Source organism: Condylura cristata, unplaced genomic scaffold, assembly GCF_000260355.1.
Source record: "Condylura cristata isolate star-nosed mole 26May11 unplaced genomic scaffold, ConCri1.0 scaffold00032, whole genome shotgun sequence".
Lineage (NCBI taxonomy): Eukaryota > Metazoa > Chordata > Mammalia > Eulipotyphla > Talpidae > Condylura > Condylura cristata.
In genome coordinates, this window is record NW_004567133.1 from 5,214,678 (window position 1) to 5,241,813 (window position 27,136).

Here is a 27,136-nt window from a genome sequence, read left to right on the forward strand (position 1 = left end):
GCCCCCCCCCCCAAAAAAGTGGTAGCTTGTGTTAGCAAAGCGCACATACATAAAACGAAAGATATGCATAGTCCTGACAACCTTATTTTCAGACACAAGCAATGTGCAGCAGTGGCTGCCTTGGGGAGAACTGAGCCGGAGGCGGCTGGAGACTGTCATCTATTTGTAATGTGCACAACTGAGTTTATTTTGTCATGTGAATTTCGCACCTATTATTTTGAAGATTCCTTCAGTAGCTCAGAGTGGCCAAAGGACAAAGGCCAAAGATCCCCCAGGACTCCTCAGGCCAGCGGCTTCGCCTCATCTCACCAGCTCTCCAGCACACAGTGTTCCAGCCACATCGATCTATTTCTATTTTCATTTCTGAAAATGCCCAGCGCACTCTGGCCTCCTCCACTCCCTCGGCTGAGAATTCATCCTCTCCTCTGCCCGCTCCATCTCTGCCAGCTTCCTACCTACCGCCTCTTGCAGGTGATGGGGCAGGGATGGGAGGTTCTTGTAAGTTTCTCAACAAGAATCTCCCTGCCCCATCACCTGCAAGAGGGCTGGGAAGCCCCTGCCCTGTGCCTGGGGCTGGCACAGGAGTGGAGGCCCAAAGCTCAGCAGCCTTCCGGACACAAGGCCCTCCAGGCTAAGCTATGACGACAAAGAGTAACCTCTGTCACGAAGGTCCAGCATAGAATCTGGCATATGGTAGGTCCAAGATAGTTTTAAAAAGAAAGCTGGTGTCAGAGAACGCTAGATGGCAGGGAGCCCAGAATGTTTAGTACAGGGGTGCTCCGAAGATGGTAAGAAAGGACATTCATTCTCAATGGGGAGAAATCAATCAGTTGGCATTTATTAAGACGGCACATTTCTGGGGCGCTCTCTAGTGGCGCAACGAGTTAAAGCACAGCACTAGGACCTGTCCACAGCCCCTGCAGCACCAGTTCGATTCCCCAGCAGGGCTGCTGACCCACATGGCGCAGCAGCTCTCCTGACCTGCCTGCTGCTCCCCTCAGATGTGTGTTTCAGTCCATCTGCCTGTTCTGCTCCCCACTGTCTCTGGTGAATCCTGTCACCCCCCACACCTCTGGCCTGCACCCCAAGTCTGTATGAATAAATAAATCAACCTTAAAAAAGACTGTACATTTCTGAGCTGATCCAGCAGGGTGACAGCACATCAGCCAAGAAGCTGTATTTTTAAAAAACATTCCACAGGGACGCTAATGGCTGCACTTTGAGAAACAAACGGATCTAATTGTGAACATTTATTAAGCAGCTACCAGGTTAAAGTTACTCTTCATTGCAGGGCTACAGAAGGAATAAATGTCTGTGCCCTTGTGAAATTTAGTCTTGTGGGGATAGAAAATATCAACTATATAAATACATGTGGACAGCTAGTGACAGGATTGAGCAGAACATGAAGCAGGTATCCAGCTTGGTGGCTGAGAGGCCTCTGAGGGATGATGGGAGGAGCCCATCGGTACACTGGGAAGTAAGTATCCAGTTGGATCTTTCTTTCCCTAAGTCCCCCTTCACCTAGGCCCTGGCCCAAGAGTTTCTCAAAGGAAACCAAGTGCAGGAGAGTGAAGCCCAGGTTTTATTGAGCCAAGACAGAAAGGAGATGGCAATGGGGAAGGATCTAGACGGCCCCTTTGCTCCCAGGTATGGCACCCAGGCTTCCTCTGGCCAGGGACAGATATCCCCTCCTTTTGGGAAACTGGCCCACCCCACCTCCTTTACCCAAGCATCTTAAAGTCTTGGGCCAAACCAGACTCCAAGATTGAGTCAGCGGTGACAGTGCCCAGTTCTCAGGCCTCCTGGCACCTCCGGAGCTCTGCTCGCATGGCAGGGCCACCGAGCAGCCTTCCTGATCTGAAGTCCAGGTCCCCCAGGATCACAGGGTGGAATTGGTCCTTAGGATCATGGAAAACATGACATCACTGAGGAGCTGACCTCTTCCCAACAGGCTGGACAACACAGTAGGAAGATGTGGGCCTGGGCACTCCCAGAGGGAGAGGGGAGCCACGTGGCTAGGCCAGACTCCCAGGGCAGGCGGGCCCCAGGGGCGCAGGTTCCCGGGTCACTTCTTCCTGCTACGATCTGCTGCATCCAGGGCAGCCATGTTGCGGGCGGCTGTGATCAGGTGGATGACGCTGATGAGGGACTTGAGCAAGGCAATGGGTGCGGTGATCCAGAGGCCCATTCGGAAAAGACCCATGGAACCAACTGCGGGGCGGAAGCAGGGATGGACATAGGAAAATGGGATGCGGGTGGGAGGGGCTGGAACCCACGGCCTTCCTCCCCGGGGCTGGCCTGCACCGCCCGTCCTCTCATCTAGTCCCTCACCACCTACCTAAAGGTCCCTCGGAGAAATTGAACAGGTAGAGGAGGCAGTAGAAGAGCTCATTTCCGGCACACAGGGTAAAGAGAGCAGGCTGCACAAACAGCAAAACCGACCCCTTAGGTAAGAAGCTGGGCAATGCCCCCACGTAACACCCTTCGCCCCCAAGGGACAGGTGCCAGAACCTCTGAGGACAGGTAACAGGGGACAATTATACTGGGTCAACAGGGGTGTGTTGAGAGCAAGGAGGGAGGGTGGGAGGAGAGAGCAAAGGCCACACATTACTTGTCTCTTTAAAGATCCGCGCAGAGGCTGCTTTGATCCCAGAATAAAGTCCACATTCCTTATCATGGCCTAAGGCTTTTAGAGAGCTGGCTCCACACACCCTGTTTCTCCCTCCCTGGGCCTGACTCATTTCCATTTGCTGCCAAAAGAGTCACATTAGCCCTCCCCACTAAGCCCTACCCTCCTACAAGCCTCAAATCATAGGCTTCTCCTCCCAGGGCCCAGCTTGGCCTGGAAATGGCTTCAACAGAGCAATAGGGAGGGGCAGGAAATGCTCACTCTGGAGGTGTAGTAGATGCGAAGCACTGGGTTTCCGGACAGGTCGATCATCTTGTGACTCTCACTGCCTCGAACCACAGAGCTTGGAGAAAAGCAGGGGAAGCCATGAGTGGCCATTACCACTAATGCCCATCTAATGCTCCCACCAATGCCCACAGAGGCGGCACTGGGATTGCCCTGAGTGGTGAAGGGGAGAAGCTGCAGCCCAGCTGAAGACCATTTGCCCAAAGCCACAACTACCTGGCTGGGGGCAAAGATTCCGGCCACCTTCAAAAGCCCCAAGCTATTATCTATTTATACGTCTCCAGCCAGAGGGCTTTAGGGATGGCTTAATCCAACTGTAAAAAGACTAAAACATTCAAAAAGGATTTGCCCAGGGTCCTACAACAAAGCAGAGCTAAAAAGGAGACGCTTGAAGCCAGCCCAGACACCCTCCCACAGAGCCTCACCCTCCCCTTCTGCAAATGTCTACACCCGCAGACCCCTGAGGCAGACCTGTGGAGGTGCAGCCAGTGGCTGGCAACATCCAGGCTCATGCTGAGCTGGAAGAGAAGGGTGGCACGAGGGTAGAGCAGGGCCAGGTTGACGAGCAGACACATGGTGGAGCAACGGTCTGTCAGCATGTCCAGCATGGCCCCAAACCGCGTCCCTGAAAATGGAGACTGTTACCGTGGGAAGGGGCTGTGGACCACGGCAGGTGCCAAACTTGCATCACTCGGATGCAGTCTACAAGAAGCGGGATTGTCCACCAGGAAGGAAAAGAGGCTGCCAGCTGGTGTGAGGCCAGAGTCACTACGATAGGAAATGAGGCTGCACTGGAGCTTGAAGAGACTAAGGAAGTCACCACAACTATCGATTCCAGAGCCAAGGGTCCAGGTCAAGACAAGGAAACCTGAGGTCTAAGGAGAATGCTGGAGAAGGTGGGTCTGGAGAACAGAGCGAAAGATTAGCTAACCGCCCCCCCCCCCTCAAAACCTGTCTTCTGGAATCCTCACTGGTTAGCCTGGCTTGACAGCTGCGTCCCAGCAAAATGCCTGCTTCAGTTTATTCAGAGAGCCCTTGGGCCGTCCCGGATTGCTCCCCAACACCCTTCACCATCAGCTCGCACAGCGGCCAGCTGAAGCCCCTTCACCAACCAAACCCGGCCATTCTGTTCTGCTTTCTCCCAAGTACTGCCCACCCTGAGGAGGCAGGAAGGGGGAGAGGGTGGGTGGGCCCCAGGGCTGGCTGGAAGCAGGTGGTGTCTGTCACCTTGATTAAGGACCCGGGCAGCATGTCCATCGAAAGCGTCCAGGAGTCCGCTGAGCAGGTAGAAGGAGGAGGCCGTGAGAGGGCAGCAGGGCATGAAGTAGAAAGAAATGACGGCGAAGACAATCCGGGCATAACCTTGGGATGGACGCGGGGGGTCGTGAGCGTGTGGAGAGGCCGCGATGGATCAGGGCCTCCCCACGGCCCTTGCCCTCCCGACTGGCCCGGCGCCGCGGGCAGCACTCACCGATGAGGTTAGGCACAAACAGGAAAATATTTTCCTCTGCCATCGCGGCGGCCCCTCTGCCGCCCAGGGCCGCCCGGACCTAGAGGTGCCAGCGCAGTCCAAGACCCGCCGCGCGCGCTCACCCTCCGGCCCTGCGCATCCGCCGCGCCAACCGCGCACAGCACCCAGCTGCTCCGGGCCGGTCCCAGATACCGCAGCTCGCAGCCGGCCGGATCATGGGCCGACCCAGAGGTGCGCCGGCCGCGGGGGACGCGCACACCCCGCCCTTCCCACGGGCCAACCCCGGCCTGGGCGCGCCCAGCCGGCGCTCCCGCCCCCAGCTGCGGCTCCAGCTGTGCGGGCTCCCAGACGCCTACTGCCGGCACCCGCCCTTGCACGGTTGGAGAAGGGGAAGAGGCTTAAATATGGCTACGGCCCCTTTAAGACCCGCCTGCTTCCTTTTCCTTTCCTCTCCGCCCCTGTCATGCGGCTCGTACCAAAGCGCGGCGGGGGGGTGCAAAGACTCCTTGCGGCCGAGCAAAGGCAGGACTTGAACAGGAGCGGGCAAAAGAGAAGGGCGTCCTAGCGGATACTTCCCTTTCCTGTTTGTGGAGACTATGGTTACCTGGAGCTAGAGGTAAACAGAAGACGGTTCGCCCGCCCGAGCCCTTGCACCCCCGAGCAATGAAGTCACTTAGTACAGTCCACATCGGTGCTCCCCGCCCCTCTCGGTGGCTTTGCGCTCGCAGACTCCGGCCGCCGCGAGGGCTGCTAGAGAGGCTGCGGGGAGGCCGGGCGGGGCCGCTGCTCGCGCGTCCCTATCGGCGGGAGGACTGATTGCAGGCTCCGCCCGACGAAGCCCTCCCGAGTTACTCCGTGCGGGGGTCGTCGCCCCCTAGGAAGGGCCAGGGCGGGGCTGGAGCGGAGCCTGGGGGGCGAACGCCGCATTCAGGGAAAAGGCCGGTGTCCGGGTTCTGGAATGCCCGCTCTCCTGGCAACCGGGGTGCGGAGCCTCCTTAGACACCGAGGGTTTTATAGCAACGGTAGCGCGGCAGCTCCGGGTCACCCCTCTCTCCTGCCTTCCTTCCCACTTCCAACTACCCATCCCCGCCATCTATGCTGGGGGCTTCTTAAGACCTCCCCATCTCCTCTCCTGCCGCGTAGCCCAAGAGAGCAGCCTACCTGCCAGGTTGGGGAACAGCAAGGGGCTTCCCCACTTGCAGTGGGAGGGCACTGGGTGGGAAGGAGGAAAGAGGGACCCTTTGGGGGAAGGGGGCAAAGGGGGAAGGGGTTGCTGGTTGGTGTCCCCACCCCACTCCCCCAGCAAAATATAAATCACAGATTTTTCTTCTCCCAGAGAGTGAAGTAAGACAAAGAGATGGTTATCTAGAGCCCTCGGTTAAGTGTGCTTCGGGAAGGTGACGGGCTGGATTTGGGCCAACTGGACGGCTATCTCAGCCAAACTTACTCCAACTTTCCCCAGGGGGATGGCATCCACATCTACCAGGAACGAGGAGAAAAAGGGCGGCCGGTCACCCCAAGCTGCAGCCTCCTTGGGTGGATGTTCGGTGAGGCCTCGAGGGGACTTCTCCAAGTTGGGGAGTGTACTGAAGTGGGGTGTATTGGAGTGGAGCACCATCAGCCTGTGGCTTCTAGCCTCAGCCTAGCCCATGCCCTACGTAGTGGGGCTCCCTCACACTGCCCCCCATCCAACTCCAGGATCTTCTAGGCCATATCTCTGATATGCAGCCCTGAATACCAGGCACAAAGCCCCAGCGGGGGAGCTCCCAGAACCTGGACTCCAAAGTTGGGGCTTCCAGGCTGAGCCCCTCTGACTTCTTTTCCCAGAAGGTTTCGTTATCCCGTTCGGAGGAATTCCTGGCCCGGATCAGCACAGAACTCACCAATGAAGCCCTGTTTATCGCTGGCTACCACATGAACTCTATGCCCAAAAAGGACAAACAGACAGAAGACCGAGGGACTCAGATATCCAGACACGGTGACCCCCCACTTCAGGACCACTGTATCCAGAGACCCACCCATACTCGTAGTTCTAGACTCGGACCCCTGTAAACACAGTCGCCTCTTCAGGACTCTGTGCTCATCTCCCCCATCTCACAGTCAACCCCAGGATCCACACAGTGCCCACTAACCCAGCATCCACTTCTCATTGCTGCCCAGGAGCCCCTCGGTCCCTGTGCTCCCTCCCTAGCCACATCTCTGTCTGTGGGGACAGTCATTTCTCCGATCAGGGCTCTACTTCCAGTGTTCTTCATCAAGAATCAAGGCACTGACACCTGGTGAGTGAGACTTCAAGGGAGGTGTCCTGGTCCTCAGAGAACACCGAGGAGCTTATAGGGGAGAGACTGAGAGTTTAAACAGTGCCCAGCAGGGTCGGGGGATTTTTAGCCCACACAGTCCTATCCTGTTCTCCTCTGACCCTTGAATTCGGAGTTCTCAGCCCTCTCCTTTCCCTTTGGTTGTGTCTAGCTCCAATGGAAACTGCACCCGCACCAAGACTTAACTTCCTGCCATCCCCTGGGACAAGGTATGTCAGGGTCCTTGGATGTCAGGACCATTCAGTATCAACCAAGCATTTACAGTCCCTTTTTTCGGGTCTTAGACACAGAAGTAAATGGTACCATCTCTGCCCTTGAAGAGTTCATTGTTCAGTGTGAGTTGGTGAAATACATGGCCAGTTACAATATGAATAAGTTAGTGCCCTTGATAGAAATGGGGAAAGTGAGAAGAGCACATCCCATCAGTTGGGATGGAAGGAAAGAAATCATGGAGCTTCCTGGAGGTGACACCCAAAGAAAGAATTTTCTAGGGAAAAAAAAAAAAAAAGAAGCAGTTGGTGGAGTATCCTGAGTGGCAGGACTTTGTGAGGCAAAGCGCAGAGGTGAGTCTCAGTAACTGAGCGTGAGCGTATCTCTTTGTGTGTTCTTGGGGCAGAGGGGAAGGGCACCACAGGTTTCGTTGTTGGTGTCTGCAGGCAAGGTAGCCAGAGACTAATCAAAAGACCTTGTGTGTGTTGAGTCGTAGACATATCCTTGTAGGCAAGGAGCATTGAAGCATTTTGAGTAAGGGAGATTGGAATTTTAGATTGGTTACTCTGGAGGTCAGGGGAAAGCCTGGAGCCAGGGAACATTTAGGAATTATTTCAAGGGACTGGGCTTGGGCTAGAGAGGATTAGGTTCTAAATAGTCTCAGCAGTAGTAGACAGATTGGAGACCTGAAGATCAGAGAGAAGACTGAATTTGGTAACTGATCTGGCTTCTGGCTTGCTAACAGTCTGAAGAAGTCATGGTTCTGTTCAGTTTCCCCTTTCATAGTAGAATTCAAAATCCTCCAGTGGGCTTTCAAAGTCCTACGCCACCTCTCCCCTCCCCCACCCCCTTTTCTCTCTGACCTCATTGTCTGGAATGGCTCCTCTTGGCCCCTGCCTCCCTCAGCTGTGCCAGCCTCCTCATTCTTTCTGGAGTTCAGCAGACACGTGCTGGTCTTTGGACATTTGTTGGATTTGAGACGCCTGTGGGAACCCAGGTTGAACTAACCCTGGGTTAAACAGTCGGAAGTACCACTTCCGAACTCACTGGAGAGGTCTGGGCTGGTGACTGATATCTGATCTAGGTGGAGACTGGCAGGTGAAGGGGGTTTTTCCTGGGGGTGGGATTCCTTGCTGGTTTTGGGGGGGCAGATTGTGCAGAGTGAGAACAAAGAGGCCTCTGAAAATGGAGTTCTGAGAGCTGCTTCATGTAATGGATTGCCAGAGAGAGAGAGAGAAGGGATCGTGAAGAAGAGCAAGAAGGAACTGACAGCCAGCATGTTTCTGAAGTGTCTGCTAGGTGCCAGGGCCACCCTGCTTTGGGGATGGTCATTTCTCTGACTGGAGCTGCTACTTCAAGTTCATGACCAACGCTAGAAGCAAAATACAGTGAGGACAAGCCATTATTCTTGTCTTCTCTTGTTGCCTTTGGGCCACTGATCTCTCCCCGTTGGGCTTTGGTATTGAAAGTAGCTTGAAGCAGCAGCACTGCCCTGGGCTTTAATGGCTAATGTGCGTTCACCTGATAGCCTTGTGCAAGTTGCTTTCTTTTCCCTATGTGTCAAATGGGGGGGCCTTGGACAAGATGCCCTTGGAGGCTCCTACTTCCCTGTAAAGAGGTTTCCATCTCTTTCCCAAATGGCACTTGAGTGAAGATTTCACCATGAGCCAACACCTTCCTCTCACCCACCTGCCAGGCTCACATGATCCCAAGAGATTTCTCCTTCATCCTCAAGAAAGAACAGAGAAGCCTACAGATCTCTGAATTGCCACTTGACTTGTAGGGCATCGCAGGTGGTCAGAAATGTTGGGGTGGTTGGATGAGTGGGTGGGGGGTATAAGTAGGTGAGTAGATAAATTCATCCAGCATTCATTAAGGACTTACTACGTGTGGCCCTACCCTCAGGACTGGACAATAAAAGTGGGCATAGTAGAGTCCCTCTTTGGGGGTGGGGGTGAGTGATCTGCTGGAAAAGAGATGAGTGGGTGGGTAGATGGACAGACGAGTGGAGAGAGAAATAGATGGAGAATGGCAGGGAGAGGTGTGGGTTAGGCGCGCGGGCGGTGGAGTGGATCCATGGGTGAATCACTAAGTGGGCAGTGGAAGGTACGTAGATGGGTGGGGTGAGGACTGGGTGGAGGGGTGAGGGTGGAATAGAAACACAGGCACCTTCGGTCTTAAGAGTCAAAGCTCTTACTGTCTCGTAGGGAGCGCTGTCTGACAGCTTGGCGTCCGGAAGATGATCCCACCCCTGCTGGGTGCTGCTCTTGGCCTCATGTTCTCCCCTGTCCTGTGCCTCTGAACATGCCTTCAAGTTCCTTTTCCACAATTCAGTAAACACTTCGGTGTGGAGAAAACTTGCGAACATCATCTCTGGAGCCTCCAAAGTGTTCTGGACCATCGTGTACCTCTCCGCCCTCAGCTGGCCAGGAAACAAAGGCTTTAATAAAGAGAGACCTTCCCCTCTCCCCAGCCAGGCAGTGCTCAGTGTGGTTTCTCTAAAATGGAGAAATGGGGGAGGAGTAGCCCCCCTTCCTTACTTGCCAGATGTTATTGGAACACCTTCAGTCGGGTTACCTGTCAGCCCGTTGGCAGAGATGAGCTCGTGGATCCAAATCCAAATTCCAGATTCCATCACCGTAAGGTCCAGGCCTTGGACACCTAAGAGGGTCCACCCATGCAGCCTCTACCACCCTCAGCGCTGGGGTCTCCCCTTTGTGCCTTGGGTCCGTGGGAACATGTCACCCCTCTTTCTAGCCAGAAGATGGCGCAGTAGGCTCTGTGGAGTTTGCATTTAAATGCCAATCTGGCCACTCACTGCACCTCCTGAGGAAGCCAGTTCACCTCTCCAAGCCTCAATTTCCGAATCTGAAGAATGGGAACAACTGTCCCTGTCTCACAGGACCCTGGTGAGAGTTAGGGACACAGCACACGAGTGCCCAGCACCGGGCAGTGCCTGGGACGAGTGCCCCAAACCTAGCAATCACTGAGATCAGTCGGCTTCACAGTCTCCTAAAATTCAACCCCGTTTGAGTGTTTCAGTATCCTTTCAAGTCTCTTAAAGAAGTTCACCTGTATTTAAATATAAAAAAATTTAACTAGGCAAAATACAGTTAATTTGGAGACTCTTTAGACCAACAGGCTATAATCCATTATAATGTTTTTAAATCAAAAAGTAGAAAGGAGCACCCACAGGATACAAAACAAGCTCTTTCTTTATGAAATGCCAGTAACATCTGGTAGACATACAGCAGCAAGTGTGCTTAAAATGCCAAAGGCGGGAAAGAGGAGGAATGGTACATTTGGGTGGCTATTAAAAGTCTCTAAAGGGGGGTGAATTTTAGTGTACTGGTCATGACATAAATTGAGAACTGTTTGCCTTCTGCCAAATGGGAAAGATAAATAGCTTCTGTCAGCTGTCTTGTGGCTGGAAGAACCTAGAAACATCCAGCCCTGAGGGAGAGACAACTGGGGTTTGGAGGGGCTTGTCCAGGGGCTGAACTTAAATTCAAGCCCCAGGCTAAGCCCCCTTGACAGTGTCCTGGGCCCAGGCTTGAATTTCCTTCTCCCTCCCCCCAAGTGATTCCACTCCCCCCCCAACCCTCTATTCAAAGACAGCACCATCAGGGTTTCCAATGCCCTGTGACCCTCTTTCCCACACCCCACCAGCCCAGTTACAAATGGTGATTTTCTGTTTATTGCTCAAAAAAAAAAAAAAATCCAGAAGCAAAGGTAGGGAGACTGTGGGTTGGGGAGATGACAGGAAGGGGGAGGGGCCTGACCCAGCTGCCCCTTCTTTCCTCTTCCGATGCTCCAGGACCCCTGGTCAGGCCCAGGGTAAGAACATCTGAAAGGGCAGAGCCCTCATGGCCAAGGGGACAGGGGCTTTCTGGAGCAGTCTCTGGGGGGGTAGTATAGGCTAGAGGGGTCCCAAATATGTCTGGGGAGCTGAGTTCCCTTCCCAGGGTCCAAAAGCCAGTGGGAGGAGAGAGCAGGCCCCTTGTTTGGCAACTGAGAAGAGGAGGCTTTGGGCGGCAGGATGCTGGTTTATTCACTGTGGGGCCCTGAGGGCTATCAAAGCCCCCTCGTGGGACCAGGAGACTATTTACACGCAGGGAGGAAAGGAGCCAGAGGCCAGGTCCTGGACCCCTCCCTGCCCAGGAGGAGGCAGGGAGGGGCATTCTGGGTCCTGAAGCCTTAGTCTTGGGGTTCAGATGGAAACTTCATACTCCCGTGTATCCTGGAGACAGAGAGATAGGGTCAGTTGCAGAAGGGGCAGAAGAGGCAGCAAAATGGAAGGAGGCATCACAAGAGGGGAAAGTCTGGGTTTCTAAAGTATCATTGATCACTCGGGGCTTAGGGGGTGACACAGTAGGAATCGGGCGGAACCTGGCCAATGGATATGTTTAGTTCATCCTCTAGTATCTTAAAATCACATAAAAATGTGAATGCCTGGACCACCTTGCCAACTGGCAGTGGGGCCTGAGAGGACCAGATGGGACACGATGCGTTGTCCAGTCAGCCACGGTCCTCACCGCTCCCCATAGTTTACACGTGGCTTGACTTGTTCATTGACACGGTCTTTGTCAGTGAGTTTGAAATTCCAAAGACAGAGAGCACAGTCATTGAGAGAGGTCAGAGAGTCCCTAGGGAGCAGCGGTGTGGCTGCAGGACTCACCCCAGCTTCATACAGTGGATTGCTGAAGTCTGACTCCACAGTGATGGGGCTGTAGGAATGCGAGCCCGAGAAGCCGAAAAGCGATTTCCCCTGCAGCCTGGGAAAGGGACAAGCAGGGGGCTCGTGGGGAAGTGAGCTTCCCAGTGAACCGCACCCGAGCCCCGGTGCCAGGCAGACATCCGCCAGCCAGCAGCAACCCGAGTGGGGGACTTACTTGGTGTAGTAGATGTAAACGCCACTGCCAAGGACAATGACCAAGCCGAGGGGCAGCAGAATGGCCAAGGCGAGGTTCCCACCCTCCAGCTGCCGTGACGGGTCTGTGGTCTGGGTCACTGGGAGGAGGAGCAGAGGCCAGTGAACTGGGGCTGGGCCCAGCCCTGCGCTCTCCGCCTCCTGCCCTGGACCCTGCACCCTGGGTCTCTCGGCCCTCCGGGCCTGGCCTTCTGCCGCCGGCCTCTGACTTGCCCTCCCGACTCAGCCAGGCCTGGGTCTCCACCTGTGCCCTCACTGACCTTCCAGTTTTCGGTTGTCCAGGAGCTCCTCATAGGCCACTGCAGGGAGAGGAGGGGGAGGGGCGGGGTCTGAGCCAGGGAGGGAAGGAGGCTGGGTAGAGGGCAAGGAGCCCAATGGGGCTGGGCCGGACGGCTGCGACTTTTACCCCTCTGCTCCACCTAAACACCATCCTTCCCTTGGTGCGAGTGGGGGAGGATTAGCGGGAGGGCCATCTTCCTCCTCCAGACCCCTAAAATGTCAGGGTTCCTGGGCGATCTAATTAAAATAGGATTTGTGCCCAGGGCAAGGGACTTTCAAATCAAAGTCTCCTCTGCTACTTTCCTTAGGATATTTGCATGACCTTGAACTTCCCCAGGACTTCTGGATGTACCCAGGAGGACCAGAGCCCACAAGACGGGGGTGGGGAGCTCACCAGGCTACTACTGCTCTCAGAACTTGCTACCCCACTCGCCCCTGACCCTGCAGGGCCCCTGACTGCCCTGTCGGCCCAGGCACCTTTGCAGAGTGGGGGCTGGCTGGTCCAAAGTGAGGGGTGGCCGGGCACACAGGTGATGGTGACCTCGCCGATGAGCTCAAAGCCCTCGTAGCAGAAGAAGCGCAGAGACTCGCCCGCCTGATAGTGATGCTTGTACAGCGTCTGGTAGCCATTTTCCGGCACCCCGGGGTTCAGGCACGGCTCATACTTCACTGCAAGGATCATGTCTGTCACATGCTAGCTGTGCCCCGCCCCCAGCCACCCTTCGGGGTGTCCCCAGACTCACAGGCGCACTTGGGGACCCGGTCGCTCCACTTGGGCGTGCCTGTGTCCCGGCTGTAGCAGGTGAGCACGGCGGCCCCCTCCAGGCTGTACCCCGGCAGGCAGCGGTACTGTACGTGGGAGCCGACAGGGAAGCCAGCGTCCGAGGCAGTTCGGTGCCCGTTGGTGATCTCACCAGGGTCAGCACAAGTCATGACTGTCGGCAGAGGCCAAGGTTGATAGGCGCTAGGCCTTCAAAGAGCCCCGGAAGCTTAGGGCCAGGAGGCCTGAGCCTTGGGGTCATCTCCTCTGAGGATACCCTTGACCTCCTACTAGCTCAGGCATTTAAAAAAAAACCTTAAAATTTAGTGCGCTTTAGATTTCAGGATTCTTCTGGGAAACAGCAATTAAGGCGACCAGGTATCCATCCGAGGGGAGCTACCCGCAGTACCGGAACATAGCCAGTCCCCACGGGCCAGCCCTGCTGTCCTCTCTAGAGGGGCCCAGCCTTCACGCCCCATGTTCCCAGCCCTTTCGCTCACTTATATTACCTGGAACCCTACAGACATTCAAGTTCACAGCCTCATTGTGGAAAAGCCACAACCTGAGCTTTCTTTTGCCCAGACCTGAGCCAGACACTCTGCTAGTGTGTTCCAAACACGATCCTTTCACCCGTGATCCCCAGAGGCGAATGTCACTGGCCTCGCCTTTGAGGCCCAGGGCGCAAGTGAAATAACTGACCCCTGGTCACTCAGCCAGGGAGTAGCCGAGCTGGTACTGGTCAGGGTCACGGGTGTGGAGCACTGGGCTGGGGTTGAGGTTTGGGTCTCGGTTCAGCTTCAGGTTTGCCCTGGGCAGGGTCCCTCCTGACTTTCGGGCTGCAGGGCCCAGTCCCATCCCTGCTGGGCCCACCTCTATCCCTTTTCTTCCTGCCTCTGTCCTGCTGGGTCCCGAACATGCTGAGATCCTCCCAGGGATAGTGGTGCTAACAGGAAGGCTTCCTGTGTCCACCCCAAACCTGCTTTCCTGAAATATCAATAGACCTCCCCATTGGTCCCACCATTGCCCCTGTGGCAGACTTCCCCCCTAATTTTTAAAAATATTTATTTTAATACATATATATATATTATGCATCAAGGACTAGGGTACAGGCCAGAGGTGGGGTGTGTGTGAGAGGGGAGCAGAATAGGCAGATGACTGAAATACACTGCTGAGCCATGTGGGTCACCTCCCTGGCCAGCTGGGGAATCGAACTCATACTGCAGTGGGTGATAATAGCTTCATAGTGCTGTCTTTAACCCCTGCGCCACCAGCAAGGCCCCAGACTTCCAAAAATTTGGAGAAAGTGACAAGATGCCACCTCTTTCTGCTCTAAAGGGCAAACACTTACAGCTCCTTTAACACTTACATCCCTGAACTCTCCTGCCCCATGCCTGGGGCAGTTACCCACCCTGCTTCCCAGAGCCCTTCAGCTCTGCAGCAGCTACTGCCTCCTCACGGTTCACACACACCAGGCATCTGCTCCCATAGGCCCTGTGCCCACCGCACCAATGTGCCAGCCAAGGCTGAGAGCCTTGCCTGCATCCCCGCAGTTACCACTTGTAAGGCCCTGGTGGCTTAGCTACATTCCCTCCCAGCCTGAGAGCTCCGCCCAGGAGCCCTGTTGCCTCAGCATCTATCTCCCCACCTCAGTGACTACAAGAGAACTCTCTGATGCACCCAGGCCCTAGCGAAATGTCCAGGGTGGAGGAATTGAGAGATGGGAACAGGGCCTAGATCAGAAGAGTGGGCCTAGGCCAGTGGGGCAGCGTGGGGACAGGTGGAACTCAGCCGGACAGAGGCGGCGGAGCTCGTGGGCCTAGCCACCGAGGAGTAGCTGACAGCCCAGACGTCAAGAGAAAGGAACTCAGGCCAGGGGTGAGAGTGGGGCCCAGAAGGGGCAGTTTCGCAGCAGCGAGAGGAGTGGAACCGAAAGCATAGGGCCGAGGCCGGGAAGTCAGGGCTGGAACTCCAGACCCAGGCAGGCCGGAGGCGGGGCTCGGAGGAGACAGGTGGGCCGAGCGGGCTGAGGCTCACTTTTTTGGCAGGCGGGCGGCGCTGAGCTCCAGGACAGGTCCCACTGGCAGGTGAGAATGTCGGAGCCCAGCAGCTCGTAGCCAGGCTCGCACTGGTAGGTGAGCACCGTGCCCCGGATCAGGTCCCCGTGGGATGCCGTCCTCCAGCCCCACTCCGGAGGCGGCAGCTCCGGGCATGTGTCGTTCCTCGGGACCTCTGCAGGGGAGAAACAGAGTTTGGAGAACACCCTGCGACTCAGGAAGTCTTTTCAGCCTCAAGGGACTCACTTCTGGAGATCAGGGCCTGCTGGACCCCTTCCAGTCTCAGAGCCAGTCCTTAGTACCTTTGAAGTGCAACACAAAGCCCTGGCCCAGGCCGGGGTTTGGGGGCCCCGGCGGTGCCTGGAACTGCAGCGTGAGGTCGGGCCCAGAGGAGAGGAGTCGGCGTCGAGGTTGGGGTCCTCGCAGCTGGGCCAAGACGCGGGCGCTGGGACCATCCCCGTCGAACAATGTCAGCATGTCCCCTTCGCGCACATTCAGACTGCAGGGAGGGTGACAGATTTGGGACTCGATGGCCACCCGCTGCTCCCACCCAGTTCCACCCAGCTTTTACACAATCCGTCAGTAAGCTCCATCATGCCTCCTTACTCCCAGGCCCCATCTGAAGCACCGCAGTTATGGGTGCTTCCCTCTGTGCTAGCTGCCCCAGTGTGACTCTTCCCAGTCCCTGCCTCCTGCTCCCCAGCCTTGCTCATGGCTCACCCTGCTCCCTACTTCCCTCTTCCAACACCAGGTGAGCCCAACCCAGCTCAGATCTAGCTCTGACCAATCACAGACCATGCTCATTTTCGCCCCACCCCACTTTAGATGTGACCTGAGTATCACTTTTGGGTTATGGCCCTCTGATTCTGCCCAGTCACGTGGCCGCCTCATAGCAAGTCAGCTCACTGGATTCTATCCATTCCCATCAAGAGTGTTGGTGATGGCCTAACAGTGCCATAGATCCTTGGAAATTGCTCTGGAGGTGCTTTAGAAACCTCCAAAGTAAAAGACACCAGAGCAGAGCCTCTTCTTTCCAATAGCCCCTCCAGGAAGGCTGTATTACCCCCATTCACTTGCCCAAGGTCACCTGGCTAATACAAGATGCAAACATAGGTACCTGGCAACCCCACCCCCATCCGAGCCTCAGTTGTCTCTTTCATCAAAGCACATATCACCCAAACCTGTGTAGTCAGAGATGAGCCACCCAGGCTCCGAGTGCAGGTGTGCGTGGTGTCATGTGACACATCACTGAGCCCACTCCCACTGCACCCCCCGTACACCCCAACGTACATCTCAACTTGGAGCAAGATGCGCTTCTCCTCCTGGACATGCAGGCCCCACACGCAGTCCTGGCTGGGGCTGTAGCTCTGGGGCCAGTCTGGAGAGAGCACCACACCAGCTGCCTCTGACAGCTCCCCTCCACACATGGCTAGGGCAGAAGCATTGGGGTCAGAGCCCGGGGGACACAGTCTGATCTCACCACGGCCTCATCCCTCCCGGCTGCACCAGACTGCCACATGGTTTTTCTGCCATGTTCCAGCAACCACTTGGTTTTCGCCTTGTCTAGTTTTTGTCCACTTCTGTTGTGTCCAACACCAGCCCAACTCTTAGTGAACCCAGCCAACTCTCAAACCTAGACAGCACCACCCAATCCATGATTTAGCCCAACTCCAGTTCTAGCACTTGAAGACATCTGGATGGTGACCCCTAAGTTCTTTAGCAAGCCCACCGGTTATTCAGCTAAGGAAACCGAGTCTCGGGAAGGGACAGGGCTTTCCCCACTGCCTGGGTTTGCTATATCTGGGTAAGCAGGTCCCGCAGGGGGCTCACCTTTGCAGGCTGGTTCTGTGTCATTCCAGTGGGGTTCTGTGGGATCCACACATTCGATGGCATTGGGGGGGCCAGGGGGCTCCAGGGCATACCCTGGGAGGCACGAGAAGGTGGCCAGGGCCCCTGGGCGGTACTCAGGGTCTGTGGTGGTGACGTTGCCATGTGCCAGGAATGGGGGAAAGCAGCGATCTTCCTCAAATGCTGGGGAGGGGCCGGTGACAAGAAATAACGCATTAGGGCGGGACTTGAGGGACCTCAGATGGGGATGGGGATTTAAGTGTTGTTTGGTCAGTCAGGGGCTGTTTCAAGTGAATGCCCTGGGATTTTGCTTTCTTTTCAGTTTCCCTACAATGCTTATATTCTTGACTAGCCAGCCTAGGCTAGTTAATTTATAGACAAGAAAACTGAGGTCTCTAGACAAAAAGTCACTTGCTCACTGCCACACTGCAGGGCATCTGTATGGTAGGGCCTGAATTAATCCAGACCACTTGATTCCCAACCAGAGCCACTTGCCTCTGAAAGCTGCAAAAGAATCAGGGCAAAGGGCACCTTTCCCCTATAGGTGTGTTTGGGCCTCAAAAGTAACAGTTGGCTTATCATTTCTGGTATTCCATGCTGTGGCGAGAGTCCAGGAAGCAGCTAGTGCAAAAGCTGCTCATTTTGACTTTGCATTAAAAAGAACATTTTACTTTTTGCCCATTTGATCGTATCTTAGCTGCAAAACTGTTAGGTTTTCGCACTCAGGCACCTGTGATTCAGAAGCGGAAGCAGAAGCTCACGGAGCAGCTGTGCCCACGACCAGGGAGGCAGGCACGAGCCTAGGGAGTCTCCCTAAAAGCCCGGCACTCCCAGAATCTAACATGCATTTTTTTTTTCAGATCCACTGTTCTATTTCACTGTTACTTAAACTGATAGGGGATCATGTCCAAATCCTATGCATCTCCCAGGGCCCGGTGCCAATTCCATTTCTATGATTCATACTAGAAACCAGCCCCTCCCATCTCGGAGCATTTCACTTTGTCTCTCTCCTGCGACTCTTTGCACAAGTCCACTGCCTCCGTCACACTGACACTGTTTCCCAGTTATACCAGACCCTTCTCTTTGCTCATGCTGTTCCTTCTACCTGAGGCACGTCTCAGTCTCCTGCTTTAAAATACTCTCTGTCCTTTAAGGACCAGCTCAGATGCCTCCTCTCCTGTGACCACTGAGCTCTGCTGTGCATCCAATCTCCCTTCTTCCGGGAAGAGCATCTCTATTCTCACTCTGGGACACACATACTTCCTCTGCTTCCAGTCCCTAAGCTTCAGCGGGGGCCAATGAAGGCCGGTCACGTGATGGGATTCGCCAAGCATACCTGCCTTCCCCAAGCCCCAGGCACTGGCTGAGGCATTGGCACAGGACCTAAGCCAGGGCAAGGAGAAGCTCTCCTGGCATTTATGCTGGGGAGAGAGTTCTCTCTTTCTCCCCCACTCTCTCACACACCAATTTGGTGTATGTCAGCTTGGAACTGCTAGATTCACCACAGTTGGGGAGCCAGCCTGAGAATGAGGCAACGCAAAGCAAAGAGCCAAGAGACAGAGGTAACTGGTGTCTTGGCCGTGAGCCTGGGCCCGGCCACTCGTGAAGATGACACAGAAAAGGCCACCGGGGCATCAGAAGGCGCTTGCATGAAGGAATCCTTGTAGTTTGGGGTGGGCAGGCAGTCAGGTTTCGAGGACCCGAGATGAGCAGGGAATGGAGTGAGCGTTTGTGAGCAGGCTGGGGGCCAGGAGTCGGGGTGGGGCAGGTGCACCCACGGGCGGGCAGGTACCTTCGAATCGGAGGCTCAGCAGCAGGGGGTTGGCAGGTGTCTCCGAGAGCAGCTCCACATAGAGGGACTGGGCGTCGCTGACAAGACCCCGCTCTGGCACGTCATCCATGTCCGAGTCATAGATCACTGGGGAGAGGGGGCTGCCCCCTGAGCGCACCATCAGCCTGGAACGGACAGGGCGCCACACTCAACTTCCCTGCAGAAGCTGCCTCACCTTTCGCTTCTCTCCTAACTTATTTGCAAGGCTATGACTATCAAACATTAACTATGCAGCTGTACACTTTGGAGCCTCTGCATATTTGATCTTGTTTCACTCTCATGAGAACGCTTGCCCCAGACGCTATTACCCCTCCATTCATGGGTAAGGTCACTGAGGCACAGAAAGATTAAATAGCTTGCCCCAAAGTAGCAACCAGTGACGGAGCTGGGATACCGGTTTGTTCGATAAAGAACAATACCAGAGACAACGATGCAGACACACTTTGCACCATGCAAAGACTGACAGGCCTCAGTGCATCCACCCCCATTCAGACCAAGAAATTGAGGCATCTAAGCGGGCACCACTATACTAAGAAAGGGGAAAGACTAACCTGTGCCTGAAACATGTCCCAACTGAGATCCACCCCAGGTCTCTCTGACCCCACTGAAGCCTCTGTTTGCTTGAGATCGGTTCCTCTGTCTGTCTGACCCAGGGCCAGGACCCTCACCGGTCATTGTCCTCATCCAGCGAGACCCTCTCAAAGTGCAGGTGTAGTCGGCGGCCCTCAGCTGCTTCAATGACCCAGCGGCAGGTGAGGTTGGGCCCCGCTGCTCCCCCAGGCTCGGGGGACACGATGCGGCCCAGGGTAGCATTGTGGATGGTGCCACCACAGGATGCTGAGGGCAGAGGAGGGGCAAGTTAAGGAGACGTGTCTGTGTCTCATCTTCAGAGCTGCCTCCTCCTCCCCTCAAGGCTTTGGCTGGGACCTGGCCTCAGCTCTATGGGCTTACCCCAAAGGACCAGACACCACCCAGGTAGGGAGCCACCCTGGGACAGAAACACCTCAGGGTGGAGAGTCACGCAAATGAAGGTTCCCTTCATTAAGGTGCCCACCTTAGGATGGGCAGTTGTGAGTATCCCCAAACTTAAAGCTCTCAGATGGAAAGTCTCCAAGATGGGGGTCCCTTGGATGAAGACTCTCCAGGAAAAAGCCCCTTCAGATATGGACTCTGAGAATGATTTCCTTTAAGAGGAGCAGACTCCAAAAGAAGGTGACACCCCAAATGGAAAGCCTCCAGGTGGGGTACTCCATGGAGACCTCCCCAGGACAGACACTCCAAGGGCAGAAATCCTCAGTGCAAAGAGCTCCAGACGGAGACTCCAGGATAAGGATTCTTCAGGGGAGAAATCCCGTCAAGATGGGCTTGCCCAAAGCTGGAGACCCCCAAGGGAGAACACCCCCAGAAGCACCCACCTCTTGTGGGGGAGACTCACCTATGCAGTTGGGGGGTTCACCACTCCAGGCTGGCCGGGTGCCGTTGAGGCAGATGAGGGTCTCCTCCCCCTGCAGCTGGTAGCCCGAGTCACAGTGGAAGGTGGCAGTGCCTCCCGCATGCAGGTCTGTCACGCTCACTTCCCCGTGGGCCGGTCGGGGAGGGAAGCCGCAACTCAGGAGGTAGGCTGGGTCAGGGAGAACAGGAGGGGTCTCGTCTCCCAGGTCACCCTCTCTCAGCACCCAGCCCTTCCTCTCCTCTTTCCTTGTCTTCCTGGGGGCAAACAATCTCTCTCCTGGCGTCCCATGGACCCCACGCGAGCACCTTGGGAAGAAGTAACCACAGCATCCCTCTCTCCCCTAATCTCTACAATCTATCCACTTTGGCTCTCCTTTTGAAAATGAGACACCTGAGGCACAAAGGGGTCTTCTGGGCCCCAACACTGAGGCAAATCAGTCAACCACTCTGAATGCCAAACAGCTCTAAAAATATCAAATAGTATTTGCAGAGTTTCAGCTTCCAGAGTGAGTTCACCCGGTGTTTCTGATGTAGGTAGAAGGAGACTGTGACCCGTTTTCCAGATATGGGCTTGAGGTTCGAAGTTATTAAGTGCCTCGTGGCATTTTCTCCCCTCTACTTAGACTCCCTTGCGTGAGGTGCACTGAGGTAACACATGCTCAGCTTCCAACCGGAGGAACTCCTTCAGGAACTTTAACTATTTTGACTATCCGTGAAAGGGCTTAATACTCTGCCTGCACTGAATTTTCAGGGGGGCTGAGCAATCCTATAACTTTTGAGTCTTTTTCTTCCTCTGAGGTGAGTTGACAACAGCCACTCCCAGGCTTGGTGTAATAAGCAAATGAAACAATGTTGGTGAACAGCTTTGTAATGGGAAGTTTGCTGGATTTGGGGTGAGGGATAAGGAGCCTTTGGTCTCTCAGAGACACTAAGGAGGCCACTCTGGACCAGAAACTCCAGTTAGTGCAGAGTGGGAAAGGCTCATAAACAGGACCTTGGTCCCAAAGGTGCCTGGAGAAGTTGCAAAACTTTATTCCAGCTGAGGCAGGAATAAAGGCCAATTTATACAATAGCCCTGCTTCTCCCAAATGTTCCACTTAGCCTAACGAGTCCTATTTTCAGTGCCCTGGGGAAGTGGCTGCTTAAAGGATGCAGAAGGGAGCCATTTTGCAGTACAGAAGTAAGGCCCTCGCCCTTGCTCCCACCACCAGGCACCTGCCACCAGCGACAGCCCCCCCTGTGAAGAGGCCCGAGGCTGGGGCCCACCACCATGCCAGCCTGGGGCAGGCCCTGAGTAGAGGCCAGGAGAGAGGCTGAAGAGGGTGTGAGGAAGGGATAGGTGTGCATGTCTTGGCTAAGGTCGGCGAGGATCAGGGGTCTCCAGAGCTCAAAGAGGCATAGGGATAGGGTATATGAAGCCAGGCATGACCATGAGGTGATGTGAGGGTGAGGGTGACATTAGCCCAGTACACAGCTCCTTCCCTGTTTCTGAGGGCACCAGAAGGGACTCTGGAGATGGCAGTAGTGTCTGGGATGTGACAGTGGGCTGGGCCCCTTGGTACATGTGCTCAGGTCTGCTGCGGTAAGTGCTCATGGACGCACTGTCCATGGGTGTGTCCTCTTTCCCAGCCTCCAGGAGTCAGGAGGATCTTTCTAGGTCACAAATCTGAAGCTATCACTATCCTGCTTAAAACATTGCAAAATCTCTCTCCCCCATCACTCCACTCTCCAGATAAAATAGTCTGGACTCCTTATAGAAGCTGCTAAAGCCCTTCGTGACTTTGTGAGCTGCACCCAATGAGCTCCCAGTCTGGCTTCTTAGCCTACTTCGCCCACAGCACTCTGCAGTTGACCGTAATAGTGATGACTGACATTTTTGCACTCTCACTGTGTGCCAGCCACTATTTTAAGCGCTTGACATGTATTAAAGCATTTGCTCTTCCTAATAATACCATGGAGGAAGTACGATGATCCCCACTCTTCAGATAAGACAAGGAAGCACAGAAAGGGTAAGTAACTTGCCCCAGGCCACATCACTCTATTTCCCTTGCTGACTTTCACAAGGCCTCACCAGGGCCTGCTTGTCCTCCCGGGCCTCGGGCGTTGGAGTGTGCTTTTTCATCCACCAACAGCTGCCATCCTCTTTTTCTCCCTCCCACTTTTCTTTCTCGAGCTAACTCATCTTTTAGGTCTCCATTTAGTCATCACCTCCTCCCCGAAGGTGTCCCTGTGTCCCTTAGAAGAGTGTGGCTCCTTGGGTATCTGCTCCCTCTGCTGGGTGGCCTCCATCGTAGATATGGGTTCTTCTAGTTACGTAATAATCATGATTCCATGTTCATCTCCTTACCCACATTCTGAGTTCTTTGAAGTCCAATTAACACCCGCCTGTTCATTCCTCTTCCCAAAGTTAATGCAGGGCTGGCTGCAGGGAGCACTCAGCACGCCCTTGTTGAGTGACGGATTCAAGCACACACAGACCCTGGTCTGTGAATGGGGGAGAAGGCATAGGCCTCTCCCTCCCTACCCCCAGAGTGCTAACAGAGGGGAAAACCCCACTTCACTCTGTACTTGTAGCGCTCCAGGATATGTCCCCTGTGCCCAGTATGGTCCCTGCCCTCCCCTCAGCACCCTGAAACTGCTCACCCTGATAGTGGATCCTGAAGCCACCGCCCCTTGGGGCCCTTGGGCTCTGGAAGTGTAGGAGCAGCCGATTGGTTGGGCTCCGAAGGACCTGTCCTTCTCCCAGCATGGAGGAGTTGGCGAGGAGTCGGGGGGCCAGACCTGGGGACCCCCCACCAGCCAGCACCAGGAGCTCCTCCTCCCGAGACAGGTTCAGTGTCTGCACCTAAAGAAGCCAGACCCAGACCCACCATGGCGTTGGCCAGGGTGTGTGAATCCCAGGGCCCCCCCGCCCCGGACCTTGGCTTCCTTTCCCCTGTCTGTGGCGACCCAAACTGGCACCACTGGCCAAGTTGTAGGTTTCTAGGGGAGTCTTAGAGAAAACAGGCCCGTTTGAATAAGAAAACAGGGTCTATGGTTCCCAGGTCAAAGCTATGCACACCCATGGGCCCATAGAAAGGGCCTGGAGGCTTCAGAATCAAAGTTCAAGTCCAGTTACCTGGATCTCGATGCCATAGCCAGGATAGACATGGATGCTATAGGTGCAGTCCAGGAGCCCCACGGTCTGGCTGGCAGTGCTCCCTAAACCTGGAGACTCCACATGCCCTTCGCCCTCGGAGATGTTGTTATTACACAGAACTAGAGAGATATAGTGGCGGGGTTGAGAGAAGCCGGGTGCTCCTGCCCTCCCGGGCAAGCAAGCGAGCTTCCTCGCCGGCCTTCTCCCCAGCACCCCTCACGGTGCCCAGAACTGCCCCCCACAACTGTGATACAGATAAAACACACAGCCGTACTGGTCCATAACACGGGGCAGGGACAAAATGCTCGCAGTCCGCAGTAAGCAGGCCCCTCTCCCGCCACCCGTGCCCAGGTCCCCGCTTCCTCCGCAAGTTCCCACGGGGCGGCTCCGTCTGTCCCCTCTCCCACTCCGGCACCAGCACGCTTGCACACTAGCCCCATCCGCATCCCATCGCCTCACCTGGGCTGGTCACTGTCGTGGTGACAGTTGTCGTGGTGATGATGGTGGTCGTGGTCTCCTCCTCCCCTCCCTCGAGGCGTGGGCCTGGGGAGGCGGGGCCGGGGAGGGGCGGGGCCGTGGTTCCTGGGGGTGGGGTCAGCAGCTCTGGTGCGGTGGGGCCTGCCCCCCTGCCCCCTTTAGGGGTTACAGCAGTTGTCAGAGGCCCCGGCCCTGGCTCAGTGGCCCGCGGCAGAGAGGGCGCTGCAAGAGTCTGGCCGGCTGCAGGGGTGGCTAGGGTGGGGTCTGGATCAGATCCTGGGACAGTGCGAAGGAAGTCAGGCACAGGAGAAGCCCGCTGGCTTGCCTCGGGTAGGGAGCAGGCTGAGCCCAAGGAACCCAAAGCCTCCCCCACAGGTACAGGTACTCCACTGCTCCCCCGCCCAAACTCCCCCCTCCCTCCAAGGCTCCCACAGCCTAGTCCCCTCCTTGTCCCAGCACCCCACCCTTTCCACCTCTCCCCAGGCCCTTGTTCTCTGACAGTCCCCGCAGCTCTCTCTGCCTCCCCACTCAGATTTGGTACCCTCTCCCGGTTATCCCTTTCTCTGTCCTCGGCTCTTTCTGAGACTCTATCTAAAGTATCAGTCTCTGATTTTATGATTCTGGATTGGCCGGTCTCGACATTTCTCTCCCTCGCTCTTCCTTGCCTGTCTCCCACCGCCTCTCTGATTCTGGTTCTCTGGGTTTCCAGCTATCTTTTTCTTCACGTGTCTATTTTTCTGACACTCTCTCTTCATCTTTCTGTCTTGATTTCTCTGGTTCTTCAACTACACCACTTTTGGCTCTCTGTCTCAGTCTGATTTAACGGGTCTGGCTCCCCTTCTCCCTGAGTTAATGTCCTCCCTCTGCCTCTATGTCAAACCTGCCATTATGGGGGCCTCACCAGGCAGGTGGCCCATCTCTGGGCCCCTCCTCAGCAGGGCCCCATGGAGCAGCTCCGCCAAGGCCTCAGAGGCCACTGTCGGGGTCTCCCTTCCAGGATCCGGCAGTGCCTCCTCCTCCTTCAGGGGCAGACCTAGGACATGAAGTTGTGTGAGCCCTTCTGCTACCCCACACTCCTTCCATCTCCAGAAAGATATTGTCAGAGCTCTTCCTCCCTCCTGTGTCAGCTGGACACATGGCTCAGAGGGTCCAGGCTGGGCTGGGAGCCAAAACTGAAAGAGAGACGCGAGCTGTCCCTCACACTGCTACACCTTCCTCTCCCCCTTTCCACCCAGGCTTTGTGGCCTTAGGTGAGCGCCTTGGCTCTTATGGACCCTGGTCAGCATAGTAGGGCAGAGAAGGGGCAATGGTGCTGCTTTCATTTTCACCTCAGTCTGTTCTCGCCACGACCCTGGGACTCTGTGAAGGGTCTGGCAGCGTCTCCCAGCCCCTTGCTCCGCAGCGCCCAGCTTTCTCTCGGGTTTCTGTCCCTGCAGTGTGGTGTTCTCTCTCTCTCTCCTCCTCCTGCCCCTCTCCCTACAGTCTCTGCCCCCTCCCCTGGGGTCTAGCTGGGGGTAAGAAAGGAATGAGTCCTTGGCCCTGAGCACTGCCTCTGTTCGCCTGTCGTTGTCCATCTGTCCAAGAGCACTATAGAGTGCAGTGCCTGGCATCTCTCCCGGCACCTCCATCTCCCAACCAGGTACCCTTGCATGCTCCTGCCGCCTCCGCAGATAGTCCATCCCCCCCCCTTCCCCAGCCCTCCTTCCTGGACTTAACCCCTAAAACCCTGCAAAGAGTTCCCCTCATTCATTTCTCCTCCACCTCAACATGGGGGTTAGGGCTCTCGGCACAAGCCAGAAAGCACCTTCCTTGTCGGCTGTGCTCTTCCCTTCCCCCAGGAGCACCAAAGGCCCAGGATGTTAGGAGAAAGGAGGGGAGAGGATCCCCTGGGAGCCTTCTTGGGGCCCACCCCCACATTCCCACGTCCTTACCCTGAATCCAGGGACAGCTCAGCAGAATCAGGAACAGCAGCTGGGGAGGCGGCGGGTGCTGGGCCCTGGGAGTCCCCATGGCGACTCACACTGATTTCTCTCCTCTGCGTCTCTCTTAAATAATCAAGCTGTCACCTTTCTTCCGTCTTTTTATCTTTCCTTTGACAATTTTTCTTGCTAGCAGTTAGCAAAGAACTGCCCCTTGAGATGGAAGGGCAGAATTGTACCGGGAGTCTCGGGAAGCCCACCCTTCGCTGCCCAGTCTCCTCTGTCCTCTCTGCTCCTGGGTCTGTGGGAGAGGGGGCGCGGCTCCGGCTGCAGGGGGTGGGGCCGAGAAGGCCGAAGGGGCCGGGTAGCTTGCTTTACCCTCTTACTCAGGCACCTCGGTCCACCGGGCTTCTGGATCCCAAGCTGGGAATGGAGAGAGGCAAAACAGCTTGGTGGGGATGGTTCTGGGGTGGATGTAGGGTCGATCGGAAGAATCCCTACTAGACTCTAGCCAGTCCTGGCCAGAGGGGGAGGGGGGTGCAGAACCTGGAGAGCCAAAGCTCGGGTACTGGAGCTGCAGGAGGGAGAAACTGAGAAAGGTGTCGAGTCCACGTCAGATCCTGGGGACGGGCGAAGGGAGGGGCCTGCGATTTATTTGGGGGTGAGAGGAGGGGGGAGGAGGAAGTGCAGATGGAGGAAGGAGGGACCACATGAGTCAGGACCGTAATCTTCACTCCCGCGGCCCCTAGGGGAAGCAAAGGAAACTCTCCGGTCCCAGCAGTAATTACTCGGTACACACACACACACACACACACACACACACACACACACACACACACACACAGAAGCACACCGCCATTCCAGCACATCTGGAATCTATATCTCCTCTTCCCAGGGTGCTGAGAGGCAGGCTCACACCCCCCAATATGTCCCTTTCCCATATCCATACCCCCTATGGGACTTCCCTTTCCCTTTTACAGAAGCTCATGTGGAATGAACTTGCCCCTCTTCCAGGAGAATGGCAAGTTTTCACATTTGTGAGAAGTACAAGGGGGTGATGGGGTGGGAGCTGGGAAAGGGAGACCCCTCTTACATACAACATGAGCCCTGGCCAGCTGCCTGGAGGCTTCTGCTTTGATTCCTACCCTCTTTCTGGCCTCCCTCACAACGCCTCTGCAACTCCCTTTTCAGCACCACCAGCGGGAGGACAGCTCTTCTCGGCCCCGCCTGCACGGGCTGACTCCCGACGCCAGGGGTGATTGGCCGAAGCCACCATCACTATCCACCGGGACTGACTCCTGTGACAGCGGGTGAGAAGAGGGCGTCACGGGCTCGCAGGTGGAGGTAGAGACTGACCCATGGACCGGCTGTGGAATCCCTGTTCGCTGTCTGCCCGTGCCGGCCTTCTCCACCGGTCCTCGCACCCGCCCTTGTACTCGCCCCGCCCCTTGGTTTGCCCTCCCAGCCAGAGGCCCCGCCCCTTCTTTTCGCATTGCGGGGCGGATGGAGGTTGGCACAGTGCCCCCTGAGCCCC

The 27,136-nt window shown here is 55.8% G+C and overlaps 2 protein-coding genes and 1 long non-coding RNA gene across 7 annotated transcripts; 1 reads left to right on the top strand and 2 right to left on the bottom strand.

Annotated features, from left to right (window-relative positions):
• Positions 1-1,563: 1,563 nt before the first annotated feature.
• On the bottom strand, positions 1,564-4,773 carry CDIPT (CDP-diacylglycerol--inositol 3-phosphatidyltransferase). Its single transcript, XM_004691994.2, has 6 exons — positions 4,386-4,773; positions 4,142-4,276; positions 3,386-3,539; positions 2,891-2,972; positions 2,339-2,420; positions 1,564-2,211 (listed from the first exon to the last, which is right to left on the bottom strand). The coding sequence occupies exons 1-6, from the start codon at positions 4,426-4,428 to the stop codon at positions 2,066-2,068; spliced, it is 642 nt and encodes a 213-aa protein (XP_004692051.1). The 5' UTR covers positions 4,429-4,773; the 3' UTR covers positions 1,564-2,065.
• Positions 4,774-5,221: 448 nt separating this feature from the next.
• Positions 5,222-9,375, top strand: LOC105854305. Of its 2 annotated transcripts, none has more exons than XR_001145989.1 (5): positions 5,222-5,367; positions 5,848-5,932; positions 6,213-6,664; positions 6,855-6,912; positions 9,121-9,375. It is a non-coding gene; the product is annotated as an uncharacterized LOC105854305 (long non-coding RNA). The 2 variants fall into 2 exon arrangements; XR_001145990.1 differs by lacking the exon at positions 5,222-5,367 and adding an exon at positions 5,400-5,553.
• A 1,212-nt stretch (positions 9,376-10,587) lies between these two features.
• Positions 10,588-27,090, bottom strand: SEZ6L2 (seizure related 6 homolog (mouse)-like 2). Of its 4 annotated transcripts, none has more exons than XM_012731886.1 (19): positions 26,959-27,090; positions 25,615-26,025; positions 24,585-24,716; positions 23,666-23,959; positions 23,186-23,325; positions 22,711-22,912; positions 20,051-20,236; positions 19,284-19,452; positions 18,577-18,740; positions 16,767-16,967; positions 16,227-16,365; positions 15,239-15,435; positions 14,917-15,111; positions 12,866-13,057; positions 12,600-12,791; positions 12,104-12,142; positions 11,806-11,923; positions 11,592-11,688; positions 10,588-11,153 (listed from the first exon to the last, which is right to left on the bottom strand). In XM_012731886.1, the coding sequence occupies exons 2-19, from the start codon at positions 25,691-25,693 to the stop codon at positions 11,124-11,126; spliced, it is 2,766 nt and encodes a 921-aa protein (XP_012587340.1). In that variant the 5' UTR covers positions 25,694-26,025; positions 26,959-27,090; the 3' UTR covers positions 10,588-11,123. The 4 variants fall into 4 exon arrangements, with proteins under 4 accessions (XP_012587340.1, XP_012587341.1, XP_004692053.1 ...); XM_012731887.1 differs by lacking the exon at positions 26,959-27,090 and adding an exon at positions 26,748-26,932; XM_004691996.2 differs by lacking the exon at positions 26,959-27,090 and having other exon boundaries at positions 25,615-26,305.
• Positions 27,091-27,136: the final 46 nt, after the last annotated feature.

What these genes read in the sequence shown, in the direction of transcription:
- CDIPT (XM_004691994.2), bottom strand. Translation starts at nt 4,428, where the DNA reads ATGGCAGAGGAAAATATTTTCCTGTTTGTGCCTAACCTCATCG. An exon ending in GTTTGTGCCTAACCTCATCG is followed by an intron (nt 4,277 to 4,385) that starts GTGAGTGCTGCC and finishes GTCCATCCCAAG; the next exon opens with GTTATGCCCGGATTGTCTTC. An exon ending in CACTGGCTGCACCTCCACAG is followed by an intron (nt 2,973 to 3,385) that starts GTCTGCCTCAGG and finishes CTTTTCTCCAAG; the next exon opens with CTCTGTGGTTCGAGGCAGTG.
- SEZ6L2 (XM_012731886.1), bottom strand. Translation starts at nt 25,693, where the DNA reads ATGGGGACTCCCAGGGCCCAGCACCCGCCGCCTCCCCAGCTGCTGTTC. An exon ending in CTTCAGGATCCACTATCAGG is followed by an intron (nt 20,237 to 22,710) that starts GTGAGCAGTTTC and finishes TCCCTGACCCAG; the next exon opens with CCTACCTCCTGAGTTGCGGC. An exon ending in CCGGGTCCCCAAGTGCGCCT is followed by an intron (nt 12,792 to 12,865) that starts GTGAGTCTGGGG and finishes TGATCCTTGCAG; the next exon opens with TGAAGTATGAGCCGTGCCTG.